We start from the raw sequence: 27,029 nt of genomic DNA on the forward strand, positions 1-27,029 counted from the left end.
TGATTAGCATGCGCAGCATTGTTATTATTATGTTAACAATAGCTCATAGCTCAAAAGAAATCACAATGCAGCACAAAAAATTTTAAGGTGTTCCTATGTCTGCAGCTATCACATTCTCGCCGATCAAAAACAAAAATTAACTTTTATTTGAAAGTTGAAAAAGCAAGTGACCAACTGGCTGCCTCTTGCTGATAAATTAGTCACAACATATTTAATCTTCGACTACAAATTGGAGCAGTAATGCTGCAAAATACAATCGCTTGTTGGGTCTTAAACATTTATTTATGCAAAAGAAATTCTCACTTTTTTTCGCGAGAACAAAGTAACAATCCAAAAATTTACGGCACTGCCGACTCTCTGTTTTTTTTCTCTTTTCTTTCATTTCATTTAATTTTCAACATATTTTTTAGGCCACAGCACATTACGCTCTCAGTATGAATTACATTTTCATTACGTTCAGACAGTTTTCTCTTGTATTTTTGAAAAAGTTCTGATGGTTATACCTGGATATATTAAAAGTGTTTGCAGTGATGTTTAATTAAATTATTTAATTTATTTATTAATTAACTTAATTTAATTTTGTGACCATTGTTAAGTTCTTATCAAGTGAACTTTCGAGTATGAAAATTTATCATGAAATAATTCGAGTGTAATAAAGAAAAAAAAAACTTCGCTTCTATTAAAAAACTAACTGTACCATTATTTCAAAGATAGGTAAGCAGTGGAAGCGAGATGAGATGAACAAAAACAGTATGATATGTTAAGAATTTTTTAGTGAAATTAATTAAAATGAGAAACTTTCAATTCTGTTGTTGTTTTGTTCATACATACTTAATTCAATCAAATTAATTATATTTTATATCCACACCGCAAATTTGATTCCAATTGTTTATTATCAGTCGATGACTAAATGTGAAATCCATTCATAATACTTTCGTGATTCAGAATAAAAGTACCGATCATCACAACTTGTTTGCTAAGGCTCTATCATCAATATTAACAGTTTTACTGAACGGATATGAAGCCTGTCCGCAATGTCGTGGCGGATTTTGATTCATTTTTGTGATTTTAACGTTCATTTGAGATTTAAATATTATTTATTGCGCATAGTTCAAAACCCCTTTTCATAAAAATATCAGTCTGTTTTAGAACTTCAAACCACTTCAAACAATAAATATCTTTAGTATTAAATAAAGCCGCAATATTTTGCCTAATCGCAATTACAAAAGTGTTACTCGGGAGTGCTTTAAGTGTTGTTCCAATTTCTCAAATAGGAACCAAGAAATTTCAAAGAGTTCAAATTTAAAAGCCAATTTATGACTCTTCCGTCAATTCGATTTCAAATCCGCGCTACATAAGTGTCTACTTCTTATTCGATATTTTGGACACTTCGGTAGCGTATGAGATCAGATGATGAATATCTTTTGTAATTTATTAAACTTCATTGTTGCATGATATACCTAATTTTCTCGCTATTAAGCGTATAATTTTTGCCATTCTATAATTATTGAAGCTTCACTTTTTCTCATCTTTAATAGTTTAATTAATCATGTTGTTTCAAGAGTCTATAATTATTAATGCATAATTGAAGTTGTTTTGTCTAGTTCGGTGTGAATATAATGGCAAGGACGTGACTCATGTTTTTTTCTTCATGTCCTCACTTGTACGGATTCATATTAGCAATGTGCGTTAATTCAATTTCAATTTAACATCATTTTAGACAATACAAAGTTTTTGTCCACTGATTCCATATAATGGAATATAAGGGAATATCGCAACATATAGATTTCTGCCGTCTCCCTACACCAGGCGGTAGATATGAATTAACACAAGTTCTCGGTGTTGGAACTTACGGCGAAGTCTATAGCGCAAAAGGTATTACACATGTTTTCCGTATTATACTGCCAATTATGATATTGTTTTATTAATTCATTTAACAATATTCGTTTTTAGACAAAATTACTGGAAAGCAGGTTGCTATTAAGGTATGTTCTTCTTCTTTCTCTCTAATTAATTTTAGTGAATTTTTTACTGATTTAATTTAAATTAATCCACAGGTGCTAGAGACTATTGCCGAGAATTTGGAAGAAATTGAAGAAGAATTTCTAGTTTTAAGGGATTTAAGCAATAAACATCCAAATTTACCATTCTTTCATGGAATATTCCTTAAGAAATCCAAGAACAAGGATGATGATCAACTGTGGTTCGTCATGGAACTATGTCGTGGAGGTATAAACAATATTTTAATCATTCCAATTTAGAGCTTGCTCTAAAATTGCTATTTTCCAGGTTCAATCACTGATATGGTCCATGAGTTAAAATCCAAAAATCAATGCTTGAGTAGCAATACCATTGCATTCATACTAAGAGAGACTTTAGATGCATTAGCATTTTTGCATGAAAATCATTGCATGCATCGTGACATAAAAGGACATAACATCTTGTTGACCGAAGAAGGCAACATAAAATTAGTGGACTTTGGTGTCAGTTCACATTTAGCAGTGACATTAGCAAGAAGAAACACTTCTGTTGGAACTCCATATTTTATGCCGCCTGAAGTTATTGCGTAAGTTAATTTGATTCAGCAATAAATCATGCCAATTGAATAAATTTTTTATTACAGATGCGAGCAGCAGTTGAATCAAAATTATGACTCTCGTTGTGATGTTTGGTCTTTAGGAATAACGGCAATTGAGCTCGCTGAAGGTGAGCCACCGTTGTCTTGTTTACATCCAATGAAAGCGCTTTTTGAAATACCGCGAAATAAGCCACCAGAATTAACTCACAAAGAAAGATTTTCGCCACTTCTATCAGATTTTATTGCTGCATGTTTAGTCAAAGACTTTGAACAGAGGCCGTTTGCAAGAGAATTGCTGAGACATCCATTTTTCAAAAACATTGATGTTATTAAAGCAAAAAAAGAGTTGTGTACTTATATCAACAAAAAGAAACAAACAGAACATAATAAGAAAAGCGGAGATGAGAGAGGTGATATTACTGTCAAATTTAATAATGTCAAGAAGAATTTAGAGGCAAAATCAAAACAACTTGATGATGACTTAGCAAAATTGGAATCAGTTTCTGAAACAATTATTGTGGATGCTTTGAAAGAACGTTTTGAAGGAACACAGATTTATACTTATATTGGAGATATTCTAATTGCATGTAATCCGTTTGAACATTTACCACTTTATACACCTCATTATCAACAGATGTACTGTAAAAAGACTCGATCAGAAAATCCACCACATGTTTTTGCGATAGCCGATGCAGCTTTTAGTAATTTGATGCATGAAAAGCAGAATCAAACTATCGTTATCAGCGGGGAAAGTGGAAGTGGAAAAACGGAATCGGCAAATTTGCTTCTTAAACAGCTTGTTTATTTGGGAAAAGAATCATTTAAACATTTGGAAGATAAAATATTAAAAGTCAATCCAATCATGGAATCATTTGGAAATGCAAGAACTGGAATCAACTCAAATAGCAGTCGTTTTGGCAAATATTTGGAGCTTTTCATAGGCAGCACTGGAAAACTTAATGGTGCAAGAATGTCTGTTTACTTACTTGAACAGAGTAGAGTAGTAAAGCAAGCAGTAAATGAAGGAAATTTCCACATCTTTTACTATTTCTATGATGGGTTACAGAAGGAGAACCGCCTTGAAGATTATTATTTAAATGAATCAAACAGAAGTCACCACAATTACCTTAAACATCCGATAAATTCTCCCAAAATTAATCAAGAAAAATGGAGACTTTTAAAAACAAGCTTCAAAGTTGTTGGATTTAAGGATGAGGATTTAGACTCAATCTACCGTACACTCGCAATTATAATAAATTTAGGTGACATTGAGTTTGGTGAAATGGTCACTGGTGATAATACAGATAATAAAGCATGTGTAATTGATATGGCACCGCTGCTTCGTGTTTCTCACTTGCTAGGTGTTGATAAAGGAGATTTACATGATTGCTTAACATCAAATGCCGTCGTTATGAGAGGCGAAACTATAATTAAAAATAATACAATACAAGAAGCTTCTGCGACGCGTGATGCAATGGCTAAGTCTCTTTATGGTCGTTTATTTGATTGGATTGTTAATCACATAAATACTCTACTAATCTCTAATACTCATTTGAATCAATTGTCAATTGGTTTGCTAGACATATTCGGATTTGAAAATCATGCTGCAAACTCTTATGAACAATTGATGATCAATATTGCTAATGAACAGATCCAATATTATTTCAATCAGAAGATATTTTCATGGGAACAGCAAGAATATATGGTAAAAAGAATGTAATTTAATGCAGACATGAAATTGATTAATCATTTATTTTTTATTAAAAAGTCGGAAGGAATCCCAATCGATTTGATTGAATTTTCTGACAACAGTCCGGTTTTGGATTTATTACTATCTAGACCGTTAGGATTATTATCATTGATTGATGAAGAAAACCGTTTTCCAAAATCATCTGATAGAACTTTAATAGGTAAGTACTGTTGAAATGCATCGATAATTGAATTTAAATTTTCTCTCGTACACACACAGCAGTATAGCATGTATGCAGCACATTGAGAATTTACTTCTTTCCTATTTACAAACTTTTTCTATTTCCGTATTTCTTTCAAGACAAATTTCATGCAGTCATTAAGTCTAAATATTACCAAAAACCAAAGTCGAATGTGCTGAGCTTCGCAATTCATCATTTTGCCGGACGTGTAGTATATAATGCTGAAGGGTTCTTAGAAAAGAACAAGAATTTTTTACCACCGGAAGTAGTACAGCTAATTCGTGGAAGTCAATATGATACGTAAGATCTACTTAACATTGTCAAGTGATGCCAATTATCAGCTGATTCATTTTTTCAGAATTCGCTTCTTGTTCCAATGCCCTGTCACTAAAACAGGTAATTTGTACTCAGCAATATCCGAGAATATTCAAGTGAACGATAATAAATGCGACTCGAAGGTAAGTTAAAAGTCCAATAAACACAATTAGTATAATTCTCAAATGCTGAAAACAATGCACCATTTACATAGGAAAAATACAATAGCAGAGGAATTTCATCACAATCAAGGGTACAACAGACAATGGCTACGTATTTCAAGTACTCTCTCATGGATTTACTACAGAAAATGATAGCAGGCTCACCGTTATTCATAAGATGCATCAAACCCAATGACATCAAAGGTCCAAAATATTTTGAGAAAGAAAAGGTATTGAAGCAGTTACGCTACGCTGGATGCTTTGAAGCTATTCGAATTCGTAATAATGGATTCAGTCATCGAATACAATTTGCTGATTTTTTAAAGAAATACTGTTTCCTAGCATTCAAATTTGACGAGCGTGTTGTTGTCAATCGTGAATCATGTAAAATCTTATTAGAACGACTTAAGATTGATGGATATGCTATTGGCAAGTCCAAAGTATTTTTAAAATATTTCCATGTTGAACAGCTATCAAAAATGTATGAAGAACGGATACGAAAAATTATCATCGTCCAATCTTATGCAAGAAGATGGCATGCTATAAGAAAGACAAGAAAATTACGGCAAGAACATAACAAGAAATTATGGAAGTTGCAAAAAAATGTTCGTGGCTTAATGAACAAGAAGAAAAATAATGATCTCCATGATTTAATGCTACATAAAGTCTTCTTGGACGATAAGAATGAGCAAGCTAGACGAAAGAAATCGAATGCAAAAATGGATGTTGAGGAGAAATTACAGTTAATTTTTAAAAACAGTGTTTCCAGTTCTGAAGAGAAAAGGATGATACAAAAAGAGAATCTCAGTGATGATGACATTTTGAAGATCATTAAGAAATCTGGGAAGTAAGTTGTTTTTATTTGGATTAGTCTTTAACCTCAATTTTTGGGAATGGGATTCCTGTAATGGGATACTGTAGTAGTAAGGGGGATACAGAAAATATATGATTTATATATGGCTCTTGGAGCATACGACCGAAAATGTTAGAACATAGGTTCGAGTCCCATTTTTGATAAGTTTTTCGGAATTATACTTTTTCTGTCAGATCAACGTTAATCCTTTGCCACAGTGGTGGACAACATATGTGCCGCGGCACACTAGTTTCTAAAAATATCATAAATCGTAGGCAATATACGGTTTCTGTAGATACTTATCACTAAGGTGTGCCACGAAAAAAAAGTTGCTCACCACTGGTTTATCTTTTTAAAAACATTCTAAGTTCCTCCAAAAATTTCACCTTAGATCAAAAAAAGATCGTAGTGCAAGAGATGACGACACATCCTCGAATAGACTAAAACAAATTTCGGTAAAAGAGCAGCAACTGAAACTTGCAGAGTTTGCTGAAAATATTCATAATCGGAATAAAGGTAAAAGCATATTTAATAATTAAAACCTGTTGTGAACTAAATTAAATCCTGTTTATTATGTCTTTAAATTTTTAGACATTCACAACAAATTGCGTATATCCAAACGCGGTATTCCACTGTTAAAAATTGGAGAAATGCCAGCTGATTACAGAAGGCCTCCAGGTTTTGAACTTATCCCAGGTGATTTTTACTCAACAATTTATATGCCTGATTCACTAATTTATGGATAATACAACACCAATTTGTTATCAAATGGAGGACGTCCATCAAAAAATTGGATGTTCAGTCCTCAAAAACATGTATCAAAAATTTTTACTAAACTTCTTATGGACGTCAAAAGTGACCCATAATAACCTCAATACAAAAAATTATATCTATATCCAGTTTAGTGAATCAGGCAGCAATAATTCAATATTACAATTTCGTTTCTTTAGGACTTTTGGGGAAATTTTCACAAAATGACAACAGATTAACAAGTTTTTCCAATATAACGCAAGATCATGCATTTAATAAATCGTAAGTTTATAACTAACACAACATTACCGTATTTAAAATACTTAATCTATATATTTAACTGATTCCACGTCTAGAAATGACAGAGATATGGAGAACTTTGCTAGAAACATATCAGGAAATATCAATTTTAAGTAAGTCCAATTGACGCAAGTTACAAAATGTTTTAAATATTTTTCTCACATTTTTTTGTCGTTGTATGCAGTCATTTCTCATAAATTTGGATATTTAGAGGTGGTGGATATTTTTTTTCATAACGACATTTATGGCTTAAAACATTTCTAAAACAACACTTTCTTCCTTCTTCTTATTTAGGCCTTTCAATTATCTCATACCAAATGCTAAAAGCTACGATTTAAATGATTCAAAGAAATCTCAGCTTGAAAATAAAATTAAATTATTACTGAATAGTCATGAGCATTTTAGCAAAAATGCATTAAATTATGTAATGAAAGGAAATGCTTCAATTTGTGATTCCAATTCCTCATCAGATACGAATTTAGACAATTCAAGACGAATACATTGTGATTTAAAAAATGGAGTATTTTTAAGAAAGAGCATATCCGATGATTACTCAAACGAGAAGAAAATTGATCCTTATAAAAAATTAGAAAGTCTTAATCTCCTCAAATTAATTAGCTTTAATGTTCATGACAGTCCATCGGAAACCCCTAATTCATCAAGAAACTCATCTGTTAAAAGGCTTATGGAAAAGACAATCATTAATGACGGACTACAAAAATTTGAAGAAAATTCATGTTCTCATTTGGGACCATACAACTTTCGAATGTTGCTGAGATCAACAGATTATGCTCCAACCGAAAGTTTAAGGAAGAGAAAAATTATATTTACATCACGATTTCCTGACAAGAGTTTAAAATTTTAATTATTTATTCATATTGTTTTTGTTTCATTTCTAAAACCTAGTAACAATGTGTTGATTTTAATTGAAATAAATAAATTTTGCGTGTAAATTTAATTTCGTCCCTTAAAATTTAAATCGGCATTATCAAAATTATTAACATTTTTTTATTTGTGAGCAACATCAAATGCTAGAAAACGAATGACATTTATTGAAAAGATTCTAGGCTCACATTAGGTAAGTTAAGTAAAAAAATATTGGATTTCTTTATAAGGGGACAAGATAGATTGAAATTTACTGTCCTTACCAGTTTGCAATGATTTGCTTCAAGCTACAGTCTATCAAAAAGCCGGCATTAAATTTGGATAAGAGCTCGATGTCGACTCCTATTTTGGATGGGGAAATTAACTCGAGTCGACTTGTTTTCGTACAAAATTCAGATCGACTTCGAGCTCTGTTTTGAAGAATTCCAAAACGCTTAAAATTAGTTTGTGCGGATAGCTTTGACTCGGTTGTCTCTAATAAATTTTGCTCAGACTGAAGCTTTTCCAAATCTCAAACCGTAACAAACAATGAGCATACTCACTCAAATGAGCCGGCTGAGTATTCTCAAGCAATATAATTGAGCTTCGTTTTGTGAGCATACTCATGAGTTTACTCATTGGCGGTTCCGGAAAACAATCCTTAGCAGGCAAAGAGCAGTGTAAGCTGAGTGCAACGTCATGCTAATTGAAGATGAGCAAACTCTCGAGAGCATGCTCTTTGCCTGTTAGGGAATTTGAAAGACAACAAATTTTAATTCATCTTGTCCCCTTCTTGATCTATTTACAAAAAAAAAATATCTTGTTGATAACTGACAGTTTATATATATTTTTCTTTCTTTTGCTCTGCAGAGCTCTGATTACATAATGAATTATTTAAAAAAAGAAATTGCCAAGACTTCCTTAACGCTATTCTATCTAGTCAAAATATAAGTAGTTCAAATAGTACCGTTTACATAAATATTTTACTTTTTTTTTAAGAATTCTTATGGAATAGTTTAATTTTTTTAAAGGCTTGCAACTTGAGGTCCGACCACTTTTAATGCATAACTTGTTTTTTTTTTCATCAAATGATCAACAATTTAGTGACGTTTCTTTAAGATTTTTTTAGTACGGTTTGGAGAAGGAAGTATATATATTTCCTTAACTTTATAAACGATAATCCTAATTTTCATGGCATATATGCTTGCTTTTCATTGTTAAAGATAGTATATTAAGAATGAAAATCAATCGCTTAAAACTTTGTTGAATATTTAGTTGACGACTCGCCAGCATGACCTTTAGCTTTTTTGCGCTTAATTAAAAGTGAATTGGTCGAGCTATCAAGATTTTTCAACATTAAGCCGTAGTCAACCCTCATGCTAGCTAACGAGCGGTTCATTTCTTCTTGCACATCCGGCCTTAAAGAGTTAAATTCATTAGAATTTTAAATTAAATTTAAGACTTATTAAAAATCAGTTTACTTACCATTGTTGCTCTTCCTCCTTCAAAACACGATTTGTATGGAGGGGAGTTTGTGGGACATTTGTATATTGAGAAATCCTGTTTATTGAAGAAATATTAGTACTAATTAAATCAAGAATATGTAAAGTATTACCAGTTATTTCTAATAACGCCTTCAATGGTTAAGCGCTTATTTGGATCAACACTCAACATTCCTTTGATCAATTCTTTGGCATCATTCGATACGTTAGACCATTCAGGAGATGGAAAATCATATTGTCCGGTTCTTATTCGATTCTTCATACCGGGAGAAATCGCCAATCCATGATTACTGTAGAATGGTGGAAATCCACACAGTAATATGTACATAATTACTCCCAACGACCAAATGTCACTGAAATTATAAAGTAAAGCAGGTATTAAATTAATGTTAAGAATGTAAAATATGCGAACTAACCATGATTTATCGTATTTTTCTGGGCCAAGCACTTCAGGAGCTTTGGAAATTTAAAATACAAATAAGTTTATTTTTAAGTGATGATTGTATTAGAAACTAGCATTGTATCTAGTGATATCTGGATAGGAATTATGTTTACGTTCTATGTATTGCAAATAATGTTTGTTGAATCACATTTAAAAATTATTAATCGCGTGGAAAATGATATTTTGCGATAAAAAATATTTTTTATAGTTACCAGCATAATATGGAGTATAACATGGAGTTTGTAGGGTGTCTTTTACATAAGTTTCTTTTGCAAATCCAAAGTCTGATAAAAATAATTACATAATTTTTGGTTGATAAGAATGGGAGATATGAGAATTGACGAATGTGTACTGACCTGTCAATTTTATTATGGCATCGCAATCAGGTGAGGAATAAAGCAAATTCTCGGGTTTCAAATCTCTGTGCGCAATGTTTCTACGAAATAATTTAATTATTAGTTTGCTAAACGACACTTGTAATTTTAATGAATACCTATCGTGTAAATATTTAAGTGCTATGCTAATTTCGTGCATTATTTGAGCAGCTTCTCTTTCAGTAAATGGACCATCTTGACGTTCTTGAATGCGAGTGAATAATTCACCTAAATTGATAAAAAGATTACTTCAAATTGCACTTCACATGATTATAAAGATTAAAGCTTACCGCCAGTCATACTGAATATGTATATATAGAAGAAAAAGAAATGTAAGCGCGAAATTAATTTTCTATTTCATCATATAGTTTGTATTGAAATCACTTACCATTCCATAACAACGAGCAAGCACTTTGTACCTCCGTAGGTGTTTTCGAAAACATCAACTGGTAATAAAATTAAATGATTAGAATTGTATCAGCTAATAAATTTACTATTAGATATACCAATATTAACTATATGACGACATCCAGAAACTCTCCAATGTAACTCAACTTCTCGTCTAGCTTTATGATTATCGTGCAAAACCTAAAGTATCAATATCATTAGAGATCATATAAAGGCATAAAATTTTGATTTGAGTAATTGTCACCTTCAACGCATATTTAGTTCCGTCACTTTTTCTAGTACATTGAACTACTTTTCCATTAATTCCTAGTCCTAAAATATGGTTTGATATATCATATTCATCTGTTATCTTCGTTGTTTTTGGTTCCATTGCAGGATGTTGTGATGAGTTTGTCTGTGAGCTGTTACTATTTACGTTTATTTTAAACATTGTATTAATTACTTGTTATGGAATTATTTTATTGAAAATATTTTTTTTTCTTCACTTTTCACTAAAATTAAGATGATTCACTCTGATTGTTTTTTAATGTTCTAAATAATGATTCTTATCACCAATTAAATGCCTGTTATTCTAACGAATATACTAATCCTTTTGTTCGGTTAAATAGTTAAGAGTAAGGATAGAATATCGAGAGTTAAAAATTTTGAAATATCAGAGAATTTATAAAAATACTATTACACGTTAGCACTTACAAACACTAACAAAGATAAATTCAAAGATCATTATTACGACGTATTTATATTCACTCCGTTTGTCTGTTTCATAGCTCTCAATCTGGTGAAATATATATGTTAATTTTATTAATAAAACTTATCGAATTCTAATGTTTTTTTTTAATTTGTTAATGTTTTTCAATGGATTGTGAAGATAATGATTGACTTTGGATTAGTTAAGAATTTTTTTTTTAAATTTTAAAAATTCGGTAAATTCTTTTAAAAATGGCTAGTGCTTGTTTTTGTAGAAAAAAAAAAAACATTTTTGTTTTTGAATGTTTTTACAAATTTATCAGTGTTTTACAATGTTTTTGAATGCTTTTGCAGTCTTCTTGAGCAGTGTTTCACAGTGTTTCACAGTGTTTTACAGTATTTTTTAATGTTTTACAATGTTATTCACTGGTTTGGAGTGTTTTTGAATATTTTACAGTGTTCCTAAGCTAGAAGATCCTGTCCTCTTTTAAATTAATTCTTTCATTTAAGAAGAGATTCTAAAGTATGTTGAAGGTCAGAATATTTTGAGGATCCCATTTACACTTATACAAATATATTATTCGAATAATTATATGAATCAACATGAGTCATTACGGGTGGAATATCAAAATAAACAAGGCGAATACATCATAACGTTAAAAATGAGGAAGATAATACAAGTCGTACTTTAACATTTAGAATTGCTAAATATGATTTACGCAAAAATGTGATCTTTTATTTCAATGTTAATACTTTTAAAATTGTTATTCACTTTAAAACTGTATTTAAAAATATTTTAGTAGAATTAATTTCTACATAGAAATTTCAAATGCTACATAAATTTAGCGGTTTTACGAGTTTTTGAAAAATGTGAAGGCACGAGTTGTCTGTTTTTGATTCTACAATATACATGGATAACTTTCAGTATCAATAAGTATTATTGAAAAAAGAAATTGAAATTTTAAATAAAGTAGAGTGCCAAAATATTATTTAAATAACATTATCACATATTTAACGGGTAATTATTATTATTAAATATTTTATTGTGACCGGTGTGACCTTTCAACACTTTTTTAATTGATAATAAATAATCTTGTAAACTGCATACGTTAAATATAATATTCATAAAAATAATCTATATGAAATGCAATTAATTGATATATTTCATTATCAATTTCTGACTTAACTCATTCAAAAAATTCACGATCCATAAAATTAATTTCAAGTTCATGATCAAATATTGATTTTTTTTTTCGTCTTGATATTTGAATGCGAATAGTTTAAAAAAAAGATTTGCAGGAATTTTTCCCCAATTTGTTTACAAAAAAACTGAGTAATCAAAGATACCATACATAAATAAAAAAAAATTCATGAAATGAGTACGATATTTTTGTTCGTAAAATTCTTTTACTTCCTTAGGTAGTAATTAATAACACATACAAAAGATAAGAGAAGTAGAGTTGCATATATATTTGTGTCAAAAATATACAGTAATAATGCTTTATAATGCAGCTTTTACAGTACATTAATATTCTTGATGATTTTCTCTCATGACTCATGACGAAATGAGACTTAAATGAAAGAAAAAAAAGGTTTAGATGCGCGCATAGAGATTCTTTAATTTATTTTTAGAAGGATTTTGTAAAGAAAGTAAGAGCAGCATGAATTGTTATCATCGCCCACGCGGAAAAAAAAGTACAGATTATAATCTCTGCGAAATACGCTACTGTTTAGTTCTATTCCCGAGTGGCACCGATCAGTCAATCAAAAATAAGTTTAGGGATACGCCCCGGTATCCACGTCCAGTAAACGCAATTTTTCCATCACGACATCTTATTTGAATAATGAAAAGTTTGAGATGAAATTGTGATTCCGGACACTTGTGACGTTAAAGTTTGTGGTTTACCACACTATTGACGATGCCATGACGTCTTATTTTATGACTGCTCGGGATTAATTGTTTTCATTTAACGAGATTATTTTTCACTAGACAGTAGGAAAGGAATGTGAATGTTGAGATAAGCTATACAGATTTAATAGCGCACCTTCATGGCCTCAAACTGACTAATTAGTTAAAATTTGATTAATTCGATATAGAATTTGAGAGATCTGATTAGCATCTAAATTCTCATGATTGAAATTCTAAAAAAATAAATTGAATTTTCCACAGAAAAAAAGAGTAGAAAAACAAATAATTACTACGTGAAGAGAGTAACACCCTCATTTTTAAGTAAGAGAAAATTTTTAAAAATATCATCGTGATTCTCTTTTGAAACACGTAAAATTGAAGGCAAAAAAATTTGTTATTTTTAGTTTAGTTTTGAGTTGGATACCAACGCGAGCGGAACTTGAAACACGTAATATATTCAATAGAAATTTAAATTTAGATAAAGGATATAATTTTAATAAGAGAAATCCACTCCTATCCACGAACGAATTTAAATCTATTGAAAAGTAATAATAACGTTCATAAAAATATATATTGTGCTTCTATTTTCGTGATGTTGATATTCTCATATAAATCTATAGATTTTAAAAAATTTAAGAAGAAAAAGAATTTTTTTTTTAAAAAATTTAAATTTAATTAGATTATTTTTCTAATATAATAGTGAATTATTTTTTTAATTACATTTAGAGGCGATCACACAAATAAAATAAAATAAAAAATAATGTCGAGATTCGAACAAAATTACATAATAATTTTCAGTTAAACAAAAATCTAAATTTAAATTCCTCTAAAAAAACTTCCTATTAGCTTCTGCTACTGCTACCGAATTGAACTACATATTTAAACTTATATTATATCTCTATGTATTATGTATGTGTATTTGAAAGGAAAATGATGGATCAGAATGGCATGTATGCTGAAGAGTATGGAGAAAATGGATACATGGAGCAAGAAGAAGAGTGGGAAAGGGAAGGATTGTTAGATCCAGCATGGGAAAAACAACAGAAAAAGGTAATAATTTAAATTAACTATCCTATCTCAAATTAAAATTTCACAGACGTAGTATGTACGAAATGAAATGAAGAAAAAGATTAATTTCAAGAAAAGAAAAGAAAAAAAAAATGAAAATTTGCTAACATTTTAATTGTGTGAGTGAAAATTCTTAAAATATTTCTATATGAACTCCGAAAATTGAAAATTGCGAAGACACAGAAACATTGAAAAAAACTTTTCACTGTGATGCTTTTCGGTTAAAAATAACATTAATGATGTAGTAGGAAAAAAATTCTTAAATAAATTGACACATGATAAATATTGCTATCAAGCCAACCTAACGGAATTAATAAATAAGTTTTTCATAAAGTTTCACAATTTCCATAAATTTTCATCATTCGAGAAAATGTCGCGAACTTTTTGGCATAAAGATTCTCACTTGTTGGAATGATCGTCACTACAAACAGGTCTTTTTTCTATTTCTATATTGTCAAGTTTAAAACCGTAAAGGATGAAGATGATTAATATAATTTATTTTTAAAACCCTTTTTCTTATTAAATAACAATATTAAAGGCAGATCCGCCTGCATATACAATTATATATATATTTATAAATTTATCTATTAATAGATATTCTTATTTAGAATTAAATACTTTCTTTCAAAAATAAAGCAAAGAAAAAAACACCTGTTTATATATTTTCATAGCGACTGACTATGACCACCACTTGAAATGTGAGAGGAAAATTATCTCTTTTTTGTCACCTTTTATAATTTCATTACCTTCGCGATCTGACTTGATTGCCAAATTTCTTCATGGAAAATTGCATCATAGGAATTTTCTAATTTATTCATCACTTCTGTTTTTCTTTCATGTCTAAATAATATTATTATTGAAAATTGGAGTTTATCTTTAAAGTAAAAGTAAAAAAAAAGCTGAAAATTTGTTATTTAAGATTTTCACCTTCAAAAAAAGTTTAAAAATAGCTTTGTCTTTCAGAACGAAGAGTTGAACTTTGTATAAAAATATTTTTAGCTACACATGAGTATATCTTTGAATTTTTTATTTTTTTTTCTTGGCGTATGAATGGAAAAGCGAATATAAAATGGGAAATTTCAATCACACAATTTTCTTTTTCTTTTTCTTTTTCAAAACCACTAAAAACCACACAAAAAATTTTCGACCAAGGCAAGGGAGAGAAGATGCAAAATAATTTTCATATATCAGTTCCAATTATTTTCAAGTGTATTAGTCGTGACTCATCTAAGAATAAAATTATTGACATGTCCATCACATACTGATAAGAAGCATGGCATATCAATTTAGGCTGCAAATGCTTACTCTCTCTCTAAATTGTTCACATTTCTCAGTCAATTTTAGACAGTAATCAATCATGTTCATTGCAAATTCGAATTTCCTATGAAACTTGTCGTTTATTCGTTCTAAAACTTACTTTGTAAATTTTCGAATGGTGCCAATTTTATCTTGAACTCGAGCATTAGTCGATCTAGTATGTATGCTTAAATCTGTCTCTTTTTCCCGAGTGACACAAATGAAAAAATTGTCTAGACTGATGGCTATCATATGGATTTCGAGCAATCTTAACAGATAGTGATCATACTCATCAAATGAATGTGCTTATGAATTTAATTGAGCATGTACAATTTTGTGAGAATACTCAAGATCATGATCCTTATCTGATCGGACAACACAAATGAAGAAGACTTCGCCAAGGTGCTTTAAATGCTATGCTATTTTCTTAACATCAGATCGAAACCGTCTCTGAGTGACATCCATATGATTGCTAAATTTAGGTGACATCCAAATGGAAATTGCCTTCTTGTGACATCTACATGGGTGTTAAATTTAGACGACTTCCAAATGGAACAATCACATGGCTGCTAAATTTATACGGCTTCCATTTGGCGCCTTCGCCATTTTTCATTTGTGTCATTTAGAATAGACGATTTTTCCATTTGGCGTTATTAAATGTGTTCATGACGAAACCTTGATCATGTCAAGATTCCTTGAAACAGTCATCTTCTTGATCTGCGTCACTCGGGATCAGTCTCTTTCTCTCTCTCTTGATTTTACCAGAAAAATTTTTAATCTCAACATTTCATTTCGTCAAAAAAATTAAAATAAAAAAAATATTGACAAAGATTTTCTTTTGTATAAAAATCTATCAATTACATTGAACAAAACCCAATCAAACCGAACCCACACTCATTGTTCAAAACTGTTAAAAAATAATGATTGAATTTTCGTGCAACTGCCAAATTCAATGGACTTTAATTTTATTATAAAATACTATGGATATTTAATCAAATTTATTGTTAAAAAATGTTAATTTCAGACCTTTACTGCGTGGTGCAACAGTCATCTCCGCAAAGCTGGAACAGCAATTGAAAGTATTGAAGATGATTTCCGTAATGGTCTCAAATTGATGCTCCTCTTAGAAGTCATTTCGGGTGAAACTCTCCCAAAGCCAGATCGTGGTAAAATGCGTTTCCACAAGGTATGTACATATGCCGATGAAAAGCAATTATAAAAAAAGTGTCAACAGCAAAAATATTTTTAAACAAAAAATTTCTCACTTTATAAATAGATCGCAAACGTAAACAAAGCCCTTGACTTTATTGCATCCAAAGGAGTCAAGCTCGTCTCAATTGGTGCAGAGGAAATTGTTGATGGAAATTTAAAAATGACATTGGGTATGATTTGGACCATCATTTTGAGATTTGCCATCCAAGATATTTCTGTTGAGGAAATGACAGCTAAAGAAGGCCTCTTGTTATGGTGCCAACGCAAAACTGCTCCATATAAGAATGTCAACGTACAAAACTTCCATCTCAGTTTCAAAGTAATTACTTAGATGACTTAAATCACTATTTACATATATTTAAATCATTTTTAATTAATCATACAGGATGGTTTAGCTTTTTGTGCCTTGATTCACCGTCATCGTCCAGGTAAATTGTAAAAGTGTCAGTGATTAACGTGCAGGTTTTGACTCAAAACTATTTTCATGGATTTTTAGACTTGATCGATTATTCAAGATTGTCAAAGGACAATCCATTGGAGAATTTGAATACAGCATTCGATGTTGCTGAGAAATACTTGGATATTCCTCGCATGTTGGATCCAGATGGTAAGATTTTATACAATCAACAACATTTTGTAATGAGCATACAAATTATATAATTTTTTACATCATTTAATTATTGATAATTTCAACAACCAATAATATGTAGACTTGATCAATACACCCAAACCGGACGAAAGAGCAATCATGACTTATGTTTCATGCTACTATCATGCTTTTCAAGGAGCTCAACAGGTTCGCATTTAAATGCTTGTGTGTCCTTGAAGCGTGACATATAATTTTTTTTTCTCGTGCTTTTTTAAATTTTTCCCCCTCATTTAACATAAAGCTATTAATAATCCCGATTTTGTTGCTCATAACTTTTAGCAATATAAGATTTTTATTTTACTCGTTGTTCCTTATAACTAACAACTGTTTGTTTACCTAATATCTAATGTAGATTTACAGAACACAGCATTACCTGATGAACGTGCTGTTATGACATATGTATCATCGTATTATCATTGTTTTAGTGGAGCTCAAAAGGTTTGTTGTGCTTCTCGTTGTTTTAATTTTTTTTCTCCCCTCAATGCTTTGAACTTGCTTTTAAGTACTTTATTTTTAATTAGATCATAGCTTTTCCTTTGAAAATAAATTTTAATATGCACTTGACATTTTTTCACAGGCTGAAACTGCAGCTAACCGTATTTGCAAAGTTTTGAAGGTCAATCAAGAAAATGAGAGATTGATGGAAGAGTATGAACGTCTTGCAAGCGACGTAAGTTTATTACAATTTCTGTTTTCAATCTTGTGACTCATTAACTGAAAAAATTCTTACAAATAGTTGCTTGAATGGATTCGTCGTACCATGCCATGGTTAGCATCACGCCATTCAGACAGCACATTGGCTGGTGTACAGAAGAAATTAGAAGAATACCGTACGTACAGACGTAAGCATAAGCCACCACGTGTTGAGCAAAAGGCAAAGTTGGAGACAAACTTCAATACCCTCCAAACAAAATTGCGTTTGTCCAACAGACCAGCTTACATGCCAACTGAAGGTAAAATGGTATCTGACATTGCAAATGCATGGAAGAACTTGGAATTGGCTGAGAAGGCTTTTGAAGAATGGCTTTTGGCTGAAACTATGCGTTTAGAACGCTTAGAACATTTGGCTCAGAAGTTCAAGCATAAGGCTGATACACACGAGGAATGGACTCGTGGTAAGGAAGAAATGCTCCAATCTCAAGATTACCGCAGCTGTCGATTGTATGAATTGAAGGCATTGAAGAAGAAGCATGAAGCATTCGAATCAGACCTTGCTGCTCATCAAGATCGTGTAGAACAAATCGCTGCCATTGCTCAAGAACTCAATACCTTAGAATATCATGACTGTGTAACAGTCAACGCTCGTTGCCAACGAATCTGCGATCAATGGGATCGCTTGGGTGCTTTAACTCAACGTCGTCGTCAAGCATTAGACGACTCAGAAAGAGTTCTCGAAAAGATTGACTTACTTCACTTGGAATTCGCTAAACGTGCTGCACCATTGTAAGTATATCTATAATTACTTTCCCATATTCAATAAATTAATTTAAATCAATTTTAAACAGCAATAACTGGTTGGACGGTGCTCGTGAAGATTTAGTCGATATGTTCATTGTTCACACGATGGAAGAAATCCAAGGACTTATCACTGCTCACGATCAATTCAAGGCAACTTTGGGTGAAGCTGATAAGGAATACAATTTGATTGTAGGCCTCGTCCGTGATGTTGAGGGATTGGTCAACCAATATCAAATCGCAAATGGTTTGGAAAATCCCTACACAACACTTACTTCCCGCGATTTGACAGCTAAATGGTCAGACGTCAAGACATTAGTTCCAGCACGTGACCAAACCCTCGCTATGGAATTGAAGAAACAACAAAACAATGAAATGTTGCGTCGTCAATTCGCTGAGAAGGCCAACAATGTCGGTCCATGGATCGAGAAGCAAATGGATGCTGTAAGTGCAATTGGTATGTCAATTAGTGGCTCATTAGAAGAGCAATTGAACAGATTAAAGGAATATGAACAAGCAGTTTATGCTTACAAACCACACATTGAGGAACTTGAGAAGATCCATCAAGCTGTACAAGAATCAATGATCTTTGAAAATCGTTACACCAATTATACAATGGAAACATTACGCGTAGGATGGGAACAACTCTTAACATCCATTAACAGAAATATTAACGAGGTATGTATGCGAGGCAATCGAGACAAACAGGATAAAAAGTAGAACTTAATTGTATTTTTTTTTCTTTTTCATTTCCTCTATCTCTTATATTTTGACGTGTGCTAAAAATAGGTTGAAAATCAAATTCTCACCCGTGATTCCAAAGGCATCACACAAGAACAACTTACTGAATTCCGTTCAAGTTTCAATCACTTTGACAAGAATCGTACAGGACGATTGGCACCAGAAGAATTCAAATCATGTTTAGTTTCCATTGGTTATTCAATCGGAAAGGATAGACAAGGAGAATTAGATTTCCAACGTATCTTAGCTGTTGTTGATCCTAATAGTACTGGCTATGTACAATTTGATGCCTTCCTTGACTTCATGACACGCGAAAACACAGATACGGACACTGCTGAGCAAGTAATTGATTCATTCAGAATCTTGGCATCTGACAAGGTAAGTTGAGTCATCAAAAGAAAATTTTAATGATTTTAATTATTTTTTTCTACTTCCTCCTACACAGCCTTACATCCTTCCGGACGAATTAAGACGCGAATTACCACCAGATCAAGCAGAATATTGTATCCAAAGAATGCCACCATACAAAGGACCAGGAGCTGTTCCAGGCGCACTGGACTACATGTCATTTAGTACTGCTTTATATGGTGAATCTGATCTATAAACAATTTTATTTTATTACATTTTTGTATTTCAATCACACATACACAAATAACATAAAATTATTTATGTAAGAAAAAAAAAAATATTTTTTATATACATAACTATTTCGAAACGATATCAAAAAAAGTGTAGTCGAAAGGAACCTTAATTCGACCGTTTTACTAAACAGGAAATTTTATAATTTCATTGAGGGAAGAAAAGCAAATGATTTTTGATGCGAAAAAAAAAAATAGTCATTTATTAGATAGCCGATAGGAAGGATGATTAAAGTCTTTTTGTTATCGACGCACTCAAAAATTTTCGTTAAAAAATGTTCATAAAAAATCACCTTAATTTGTGTTTTTGTTCAGAAGTTTTAATTTTGTCTTTTTTCAAGAGTCATGTTTCGTTTTCAGCTTGCCTACTTAGTAGTAATGCATATAACTAAAAAAAAAAACAAGAAAATTAAATTATAATTAATAAAAAATAATATATTCACAATGCATATATTCATTTATAAGAATCAATATGTATATTTTTTATCTTTATAAAAAAGTCGAAATTTCAACTCTCCGATTTTCTTTAAAATCCATCATATCTCTTTTGATGTTTTTTTTTTCTAAAGAATATTTCATATTTTCAACACAAAAAAAAATGTTTAATGCCATAAAAATGATCTTTTAAGAAAAATAAACAAAAAAATATATATTAAAATTGTCTTTTATTAACTTTTACTTTTTGTAATGACCGTTATTTTTGAAATTCACGTGTTGCATGAATTTTCATTCATATACGGTTGACATTCCCCTCCGGTGTAAAATTACAGAGGTTACTAAGTGATCAGGTTTCAACAAATTATTCATTCAAAATACTTTTGGTGCTAACAGTATATTTTATTATTTTTATTAAAAATTGTTTAATTTCTATTTCCTTAAAAAGTAGATAAATAAATTAAGGTATATTATTTTTCCAGTATCATTATTTTCTATTTGATCAAATTATAAGTGGCAGTGTAATAAATATGATTCTTTAATTTAATTAATCATCATATTCCAAAAAAATCAATTTTTCGTAAAATATTTTGAAGCTTAAATCGATTGCAGAAAAAAATTTAATGAAGATATCTTATCAAAATTTTTGATATTTATAGAGTAAACATGATGACAAATTCATTAAGCGATAAGGTAAATAGTTAGTAAAGCTGTCAGTATATTCTTTTTGTTTTAACTTATCTACTTTCAATTTTAAGGAATATTATGCGTTAAGTCTTAGCATTGGAAAGGCTCTCAACGTTCATGAAGCACCTGTTAAGTCAAAACATGTCAGGTGAGTCATGCAGTGATTATTTATAATGATAACAAATACTTAAGACGTTCAATTGACTTAACATTTTAGAGCAGCGATAATAGGCACTTACCATTCAAATGGAGGACATGCATTTTGGGCAATTGCAATAAGGCAGCCTTTACAAGATAATCGTATAACAGGTTTGAAATTTCAACTTTGTTTATTTAATTAAACAGCTTATAAACAGTGGATTATTTTTAGCTTGGAAATTCTGCTTTGTATTGCATAAAATATTAAGAGAAGGTCATCCTCTAGTGCTGAATCATTCAATGCGACACAGAACAATGCTGCAAGAATTAGGAAAACTCTGGGGACATTTAGCTGATGGATATGGCCTTTGTATTTTACAATACACTAAACTATTAGTCAACAAGTTAAACTTCCATGATCGTAATCCAAAGTTTCCCGGAAATTTAGTCCTTAAACGTGGTGAACTCGAGAAGATTGCTGCTAATGATATCAACGTATATTTTCAATTGGCTATTGAGATGTTTGATTATCTTGATGAGATTATTGCTCTTCAAGCCACAATATTTAATTCCATTACAACTTATGCAGTTTCTTCAATGACATCTGCCGGACAGTGCAGATTGATTCCATTAATTCCATGTATTCAAGATTCTAATCAGCTATATGATTTTGCTGTTCGTTTAATGTTTTTGCTTCATGCAAAATTGCAAGAAGATCTTTTAGTACATCACCGTGAAAGATTTCGCACAATATTTCGACAACTAAATAGCTTCTATAAACAGTCAGGACAATTACAATATTTCGTCAACCTTATTACAGTTCCAAATTTACCAAAGAATCCACCAAATTTTCTTCAACAATCTGATTTAGGAAATTATACTGCTCCACGTTTGAAGATCATAGCTGAAGATACAGCAAGTGAATCTGACAATAATTCTGTTGTTGACAATTTGGTTGATACACATCAACAGGAAACACCAAGAGAATCACCAGCTAGAAGAGAACCAACACCTCCACCACCACCGCCTAGTAAATAATTATTGATTATATTGCACAAACATTTACTGATGGACTTTATGCCATTTTAGCTGTAAACTATGAAAGGATGATCAAGGATCGTGAGGATATAATTGTTCAGCTTCAGCATGAAAATGAACATCAAAAAAGTGTTTTTAAAAAAACAATCCATGATAGAGAAGTAAGAGAACATCATATTCAGGAACAGCTATCAAAAGTAACATCAGAATTGGCTGAATTGCAAAATGAAGTGGTCAAACTAAGTAGGTCTTAATTGTTATTAGAAAGCAATTTGAGATTCTAATTAAAATATTTTATAGGACTTCAAAATGAAGAATTAGAATTAAAAGCTGAAACGGCACCAAATCTTGAACGTAAGTGCTATCAATCATTTTGCAATATTAACATGAGGTCATTGAATTTTTTATTTATAGAAAAAGTCTTGCTCGAAGAGGAAAAATCAAAAATGACTGAGGAAAAATTCCAAAAGCTAAAAAATATGTATACACAAATTCGTGATGAACATATTAACTTGCTACGAAAGGTATACTTGCCATAAATATTTATAAAGCTATATATTTCACAATTTCTTCTTTCACGACTCTTTATAAAGCATGGCGAAATTAACAAAGCATTACAAGAGAATCAAAAAAACATGTCTGAACTGTCCAACCAGAATGAGGAAGTAAAGTCTAAATTACATGAGCTTGAAATGGAAAGATCAAAGATTACAGAATTGCATCAAAAAAGCAGTTCCGAAACTAACGAGAAAGTTGAAGGATATGAAAAGCGAATTGCTGATTTAGAAGAAGAAAATAAGAATTTATTAGAACAATTCCAAGATGTTGAATCAAACAAATCAGCACAGATTGCTGAGTTGCAAATCAAGCTAAAAGAATTTGAAGATAAATGTGAGACTGCATTCAACAATGTTGCTAAATTAGAAGAAGAAAAAAGAATAATTGAAGAGAATTACAGTCAGACTGCGGAGAAGTCTGATGAAAGCTACAAGGCACTGTTAAGCACTATGACAAATGAAAAAGCAGAATTAGAAGAGAAGTTTAAGGAAAAGGAACAAAATTTAATTTCAGATTATGAAAAGCAAATTGCTGAATTACAGCAAGAAAGCCAAAATCTACAAATTCAATTCCAAGACTCTGAATCCAATAAAGATGCTCAAATTACAGAACTACAGGCCAAATTGAAGGAAGTTGAGGATAAATGTGAAGACTTATCTCAGAAAACTGCCAAATTAGAAGATGAAAAGAAGACACTTGAGGAAACGTATGCTGAAAATACAGCGAAAGCAGAAGAGAGCTTTAAAGAAATGCAAGAGACTATGACGAATGAAAAAGTGGAACTTGAAACTAGATTTAAAGAGAAGGAACAAGAACTAACGGTAATATTCTCTTTCTGTTCGTAACTAAAATCCTGTTAATAGTTTTTATTATTTTATCGCAATTTCAAGTTCATTGCTCTTAACTTTTTTATCATTTAGCTCCCAGAACAGCAATTTTTATAGCGCTATTTCCACAGAACTGATAAAATTGTGATAATGATACTAACCAATTAATTTAATAATTTTAGTCGCTTAATATAAATTATACTCGATTAATAACTCATAAAGGAAATTTAGAAAACGACATTCAAGAATTTTTGTATCAACAGGAAGAGATCGAGAGACGAACGACAGAGTTACGAACTCAGTTTGATGATGATCTTTTACAATCGAAAATTAAAAATGATGCTGCATTAAGTGCCTTAATGAAAACAGTTTTAAAAGGATTTGAAGAGCTTAGTCTTCGTAGTGTTCAGGAAGGTGAAACTCCAGGCACTCAGACTAGTTCTGCTTACTTTATTATGCTTTCGGATGAACTCCAAGATCTTTTGACAAAAATGGCAGTCATTTACCAGAGCTTCAGTGAAGATAATAATTTGAATGCTGAAGGATTTGCTCGCAACATTATAAGTTCCGGACATTTGTTTACTTTGATCTATGACCGTGGAATGGCGATTTGTAATACTTTGACGAATATAAACTCTGGTGAAAGTAAGTCGAATTCTTAATTTCTTCAGTCAATGTGCATGCTAATAGGGTACCGAAATGGTATCACGGTAGTATGTTCAATGTCTGTTCTGATCTTTAAATCCAATATTTAATAATTATTTTAAATCCATCCATAGAAATTGCCAACGAAATCAAAAATTATGGAACGACGATGATGGAACTATTCAAGTTATTGTTAAATGATTCAGATCCAGAATCTGTTAAAGTTACTGTTGAAAAATTAAAGGAACAAGTTTATTTGATAACCAATATGGTAGGTGATATTACAAGTAATAAGGATGAGATTGATAAATTAGAAGACCTGGTCGAAAAAGAATTAAATTCTATGGATCGTGCTGTTGAGGAAGCAGCTAGGAAGATTGAAGAAATGTTAACACAATCACGTGCTTCGGATAATGGAATCAAATTGGAAGTTAATGAGAAAATCCTTGAGTCTTGCACAAATCTTATGAAATGCATCCAGATTCTAGTACAGAAGTCTAGAAAGGTTCAAAATGAAATTATTGCAAGCGGAAAAGGATCATTATCGACGAAAGAATTTTATAAGAGAAATCATCAATGGACTGAAGGATTGATTTCTGCTGGAAAATCAGTAGCAGCTGGTGCTAAATTTTTAGTGTAAGTTATTAATATCCTTACAAAGTACGATCAAAATTAAATTAATTATCATCTTACAGAGATGCTGCAAACAAGGCTGTAACAGAACAATCTAATCACATGTTTGATGTTATTGTTGCTGCTCAAGAGGTAAATTCATATTTTATAACAGTTAAATTAAATCTAACTTAATAATTCCTTCAGATTGCTGCTTGTGTTGCTGTTCTCGTTGTGTCGTCACGTGTCAAAGCCGCACGCGACAGTCAAAATTTGTCAGAGCTTAAAAAAGCGTCTAAGGATGTGACAGAATGTGTTGGAGCTGTTGTAGCCACATCGAAAAATTGTAGTCAGCAGTTAGAAGAGAATCAAGAATTTGATTTCACCCAATTGTCCATTCATCAAGCTAAAACGAGAGAGATGGAAATTCAAGTAAAAGTATTAGAACTTGAGCAGTCATTATTGATGGAAAGAAGGAAATTGTCTTCTTTAAGACGACAGAACTATCAAAGTGAATAGAAGACTAATCATTATTATATTATTAATTATTTTACATTACAAAGTATTCATCCATTTCCATTTATTTTTGTTTAATTTTAAAAATATATACATTATATATATGTCCTGACATTAATCATTTATAAATAAATCAATTGTTACTCGTAACCAAATTTCTGAGAGCAGAATTATTTTGTTTCAATCGTTGTTGAATATTATAGAGAAAATCGATTAAGCTGTATTTGTACAAATAATTAAATTTAATCAATTGCAACAAACTACAGAAGAACTGATTGATTATCGCTACATTATATTGCAGCGTTACACAAACTATGTTGCGCGACATATCACTGTTTCGAAACGAAATCTCATGTGTGTCGTTACATGATCTCATGTATGTATCGCAAAAAGCTCAGTAATGTGAAAATTTTTTGAATTTTTACCCACGAATTATGTTTTAAATTTTTTGCGTGTCGCCTTCAAAAATGGTTGTGAATCACTGTAATATTGAATTAAAATATCCGTGAAATTTGGTTTACTTTTAATAAATTTTTTAGTCGTTTTATGTTCATTCAACATTGTGTTTTAAACAATGAACGTTAATTTATTTGCAATTTTGGTAGTTTTTGGAACTATCGCTTCAGTTCTATCAACTAACAGTGATGAAAATGGCAAGTAAAAATTTGATTTGACTTTATTTTGAGGATTAATAATTTGTAGAAAGAGTTTGAAGATTCGAACAGACAAGGAATAAACGCACAATATAGAATATGTTTAACTACTCATAAACACGCTCTTTTGAGTGAGTATTCTCATTGGCTGTTAAGGAAGAAAAATTAGTAAAATACAATGTTACCCAAACTATACAGCACACTACTAGCATTGTGTTTCCATATGTCTAAGATGAAAAGTTCAAAAAGAACAGACTCAAGTGCCTTTTGATAACTACTAATTTAAGACAAATAATTCATCGCAGATTGAGCTGTTAATCACTTATTTTGAATTATTCTCTTCTATTTGTCTTATAATATTCATCCCAGAGCTCGAAGTCGATTCACTTGAAGCCAACTCTAGTCGATTCGACTCGACTTTGAGTTCTACTCTTCCCTAGACAATGAACATACTCAACTAAACGAGCGTAATCATGAGAATATTTCTTCAATATAAAGGAGTTTGCACATTTTTGTGTCTGCTTTTCAAATCAAAATTAATGAACAGAAAAGAATCTTTAAATTTTCTAGATAAAAAGCTGAAAAAGGAAGAAAAATCAAATTGGAACCTGCCATCTTTACATGATGAAAATACAAAGTTAAATAATCAAAACGAAATTTTTCAATGCGAAGGCTTTGATTGTCCATCGGGATCATTTTCATGTAATGTAGAGACCAATTCGGTGGAACCAGATCATGAAATGGTAGAAAGAGCTGTTTCCTGCATATCAGCTGAGGGTGCTACGGT

General features: G+C 31.1%; 4 protein-coding genes across 5 annotated transcripts; 3 read left to right on the forward strand and 1 right to left on the reverse strand.

The window, feature by feature from the left end:
• The first annotated feature begins 577 nt into the window (after positions 1 to 577).
• On the forward strand, positions 578 to 7,846 carry LOC139088036 (myosin-IIIb-like). Its single transcript, XM_070637039.1, has 15 exons — positions 578 to 714; positions 1,721 to 1,875; positions 1,954 to 1,985; positions 2,058 to 2,229; positions 2,290 to 2,566; positions 2,624 to 4,283; positions 4,347 to 4,488; positions 4,629 to 4,809; positions 4,868 to 4,967; positions 5,039 to 5,832; positions 6,230 to 6,354; positions 6,430 to 6,534; positions 6,789 to 6,870; positions 6,945 to 7,001; positions 7,183 to 7,846. The coding sequence occupies exons 2-15, from the start codon at positions 1,755 to 1,757 to the stop codon at positions 7,751 to 7,753; spliced, it is 4,419 nt and encodes a 1,472-aa protein (XP_070493140.1). The 5' UTR covers positions 578 to 714; positions 1,721 to 1,754; the 3' UTR covers positions 7,754 to 7,846.
• On the reverse strand, positions 6,384 to 11,173 carry MAPk-Ak2 (MAP kinase-activated protein kinase 2). The gene is made up of 11 exons (XM_070637042.1): positions 10,723 to 11,173; positions 10,577 to 10,658; positions 10,459 to 10,516; positions 10,361 to 10,371; positions 10,190 to 10,298; positions 10,053 to 10,132; positions 9,909 to 9,980; positions 9,671 to 9,710; positions 9,368 to 9,607; positions 9,238 to 9,312; positions 6,384 to 9,170 (listed from the first exon to the last, which is right to left on the reverse strand). Exons 1-11 carry the CDS (start codon positions 10,906 to 10,908, stop codon positions 9,005 to 9,007), a joined length of 1,119 nt encoding a protein of 372 aa, XP_070493143.1. The 5' UTR covers positions 10,909 to 11,173; the 3' UTR covers positions 6,384 to 9,004.
• Positions 11,174 to 13,440: 2,267 nt separating this feature from the next.
• On the forward strand, positions 13,441 to 20,450 carry Actn (alpha actinin). 2 transcript variants are annotated; one of them, XM_070637540.1, is made up of 12 exons: positions 13,441 to 13,522; positions 14,001 to 14,124; positions 16,463 to 16,624; positions 16,715 to 16,969; positions 17,036 to 17,078; positions 17,147 to 17,257; positions 17,361 to 17,446; positions 17,877 to 17,969; positions 18,036 to 18,742; positions 18,805 to 19,432; positions 19,544 to 19,873; positions 19,941 to 20,450. In XM_070637540.1, exons 2-12 carry the CDS (start codon positions 14,005 to 14,007, stop codon positions 20,097 to 20,099), a joined length of 2,694 nt encoding a protein of 897 aa, XP_070493641.1. In that variant the 5' UTR covers positions 13,441 to 13,522; positions 14,001 to 14,004; the 3' UTR covers positions 20,100 to 20,450. The 2 variants fall into 2 exon arrangements, with proteins under 2 accessions (XP_070493641.1, XP_070493640.1); XM_070637539.1 differs by having other exon boundaries at positions 13,466 to 13,619.
• A 471-nt stretch (positions 20,451 to 20,921) lies between these two features.
• On the forward strand, positions 20,922 to 25,744 carry LOC139088009 (huntingtin-interacting protein 1-like). Its single transcript, XM_070636996.1, has 13 exons — positions 20,922 to 21,033; positions 21,228 to 21,261; positions 21,327 to 21,403; positions 21,473 to 21,564; positions 21,626 to 22,423; positions 22,483 to 22,674; positions 22,732 to 22,785; positions 22,846 to 22,955; positions 23,025 to 23,810; positions 24,080 to 24,461; positions 24,596 to 25,097; positions 25,157 to 25,226; positions 25,281 to 25,744. Exons 2-13 carry the CDS (start codon positions 21,235 to 21,237, stop codon positions 25,590 to 25,592), a joined length of 3,402 nt encoding a protein of 1,133 aa, XP_070493097.1. The 5' UTR covers positions 20,922 to 21,033; positions 21,228 to 21,234; the 3' UTR covers positions 25,593 to 25,744.
• Positions 25,745 to 27,029: the final 1,285 nt, after the last annotated feature.

Source organism: Chironomus tepperi, unplaced genomic scaffold (assembly GCF_022539635.2).
Source record: "Chironomus tepperi strain 1889 unplaced genomic scaffold, CSIRO-AGI_Ctep_v1 contig_161, whole genome shotgun sequence".
Classification (NCBI taxonomy): domain Eukaryota; kingdom Metazoa; phylum Arthropoda; class Insecta; order Diptera; family Chironomidae; genus Chironomus; species Chironomus tepperi.

What these genes read in the sequence shown, in the direction of transcription:
- LOC139088036 (XM_070637039.1), top strand. Translation starts at nt 1,755, where the DNA reads ATGGAATATAAGGGAATATCGCAACATATAGATTTCTGCCGTCTCCCT. An exon ending in GAAAGCAGGTTGCTATTAAG is followed by an intron (nt 1,986 to 2,057) that starts GTATGTTCTTCT and finishes ATTAATCCACAG; the next exon opens with GTGCTAGAGACTATTGCCGA. An exon ending in CATGGAACTATGTCGTGGAG is followed by an intron (nt 2,230 to 2,289) that starts GTATAAACAATA and finishes GCTATTTTCCAG; the next exon opens with GTTCAATCACTGATATGGTC.
- LOC139088009 (XM_070636996.1), top strand. Translation starts at nt 21,235, where the DNA reads ATGATGACAAATTCATTAAGCGATAAG. An exon ending in ACCTCCACCACCACCGCCTA is followed by an intron (nt 22,424 to 22,482) that starts GTAAATAATTAT and finishes ATGCCATTTTAG; the next exon opens with CTGTAAACTATGAAAGGATG. An exon ending in TTATTGTTGCTGCTCAAGAG is followed by an intron (nt 25,227 to 25,280) that starts GTAAATTCATAT and finishes TAATTCCTTCAG; the next exon opens with ATTGCTGCTTGTGTTGCTGT.
- Actn (XM_070637540.1), top strand. Translation starts at nt 14,005, where the DNA reads ATGATGGATCAGAATGGCATGTATGCTGAAGAGTATGGAGAAAATGGA. An exon ending in ACTTCCATCTCAGTTTCAAA is followed by an intron (nt 16,970 to 17,035) that starts GTAATTACTTAG and finishes TTAATCATACAG; the next exon opens with GATGGTTTAGCTTTTTGTGC. An exon ending in CTTTTCAAGGAGCTCAACAG is followed by an intron (nt 17,447 to 17,876) that starts GTTCGCATTTAA and finishes ATTTTTTCACAG; the next exon opens with GCTGAAACTGCAGCTAACCG.
- MAPk-Ak2 (XM_070637042.1), bottom strand. Translation starts at nt 10,908, where the DNA reads ATGTTTAAAATAAACGTAAATAGTAACAGCTCACAGACAAACTCATCA. An exon ending in CTTAAATATTTACACGATAG is followed by an intron (nt 10,133 to 10,189) that starts GTATTCATTAAA and finishes ATTATTTCGTAG; the next exon opens with AAACATTGCGCACAGAGATT. An exon ending in GAAAAATACGATAAATCATG is followed by an intron (nt 9,608 to 9,670) that starts GTTAGTTCGCAT and finishes TTATAATTTCAG; the next exon opens with TGACATTTGGTCGTTGGGAG.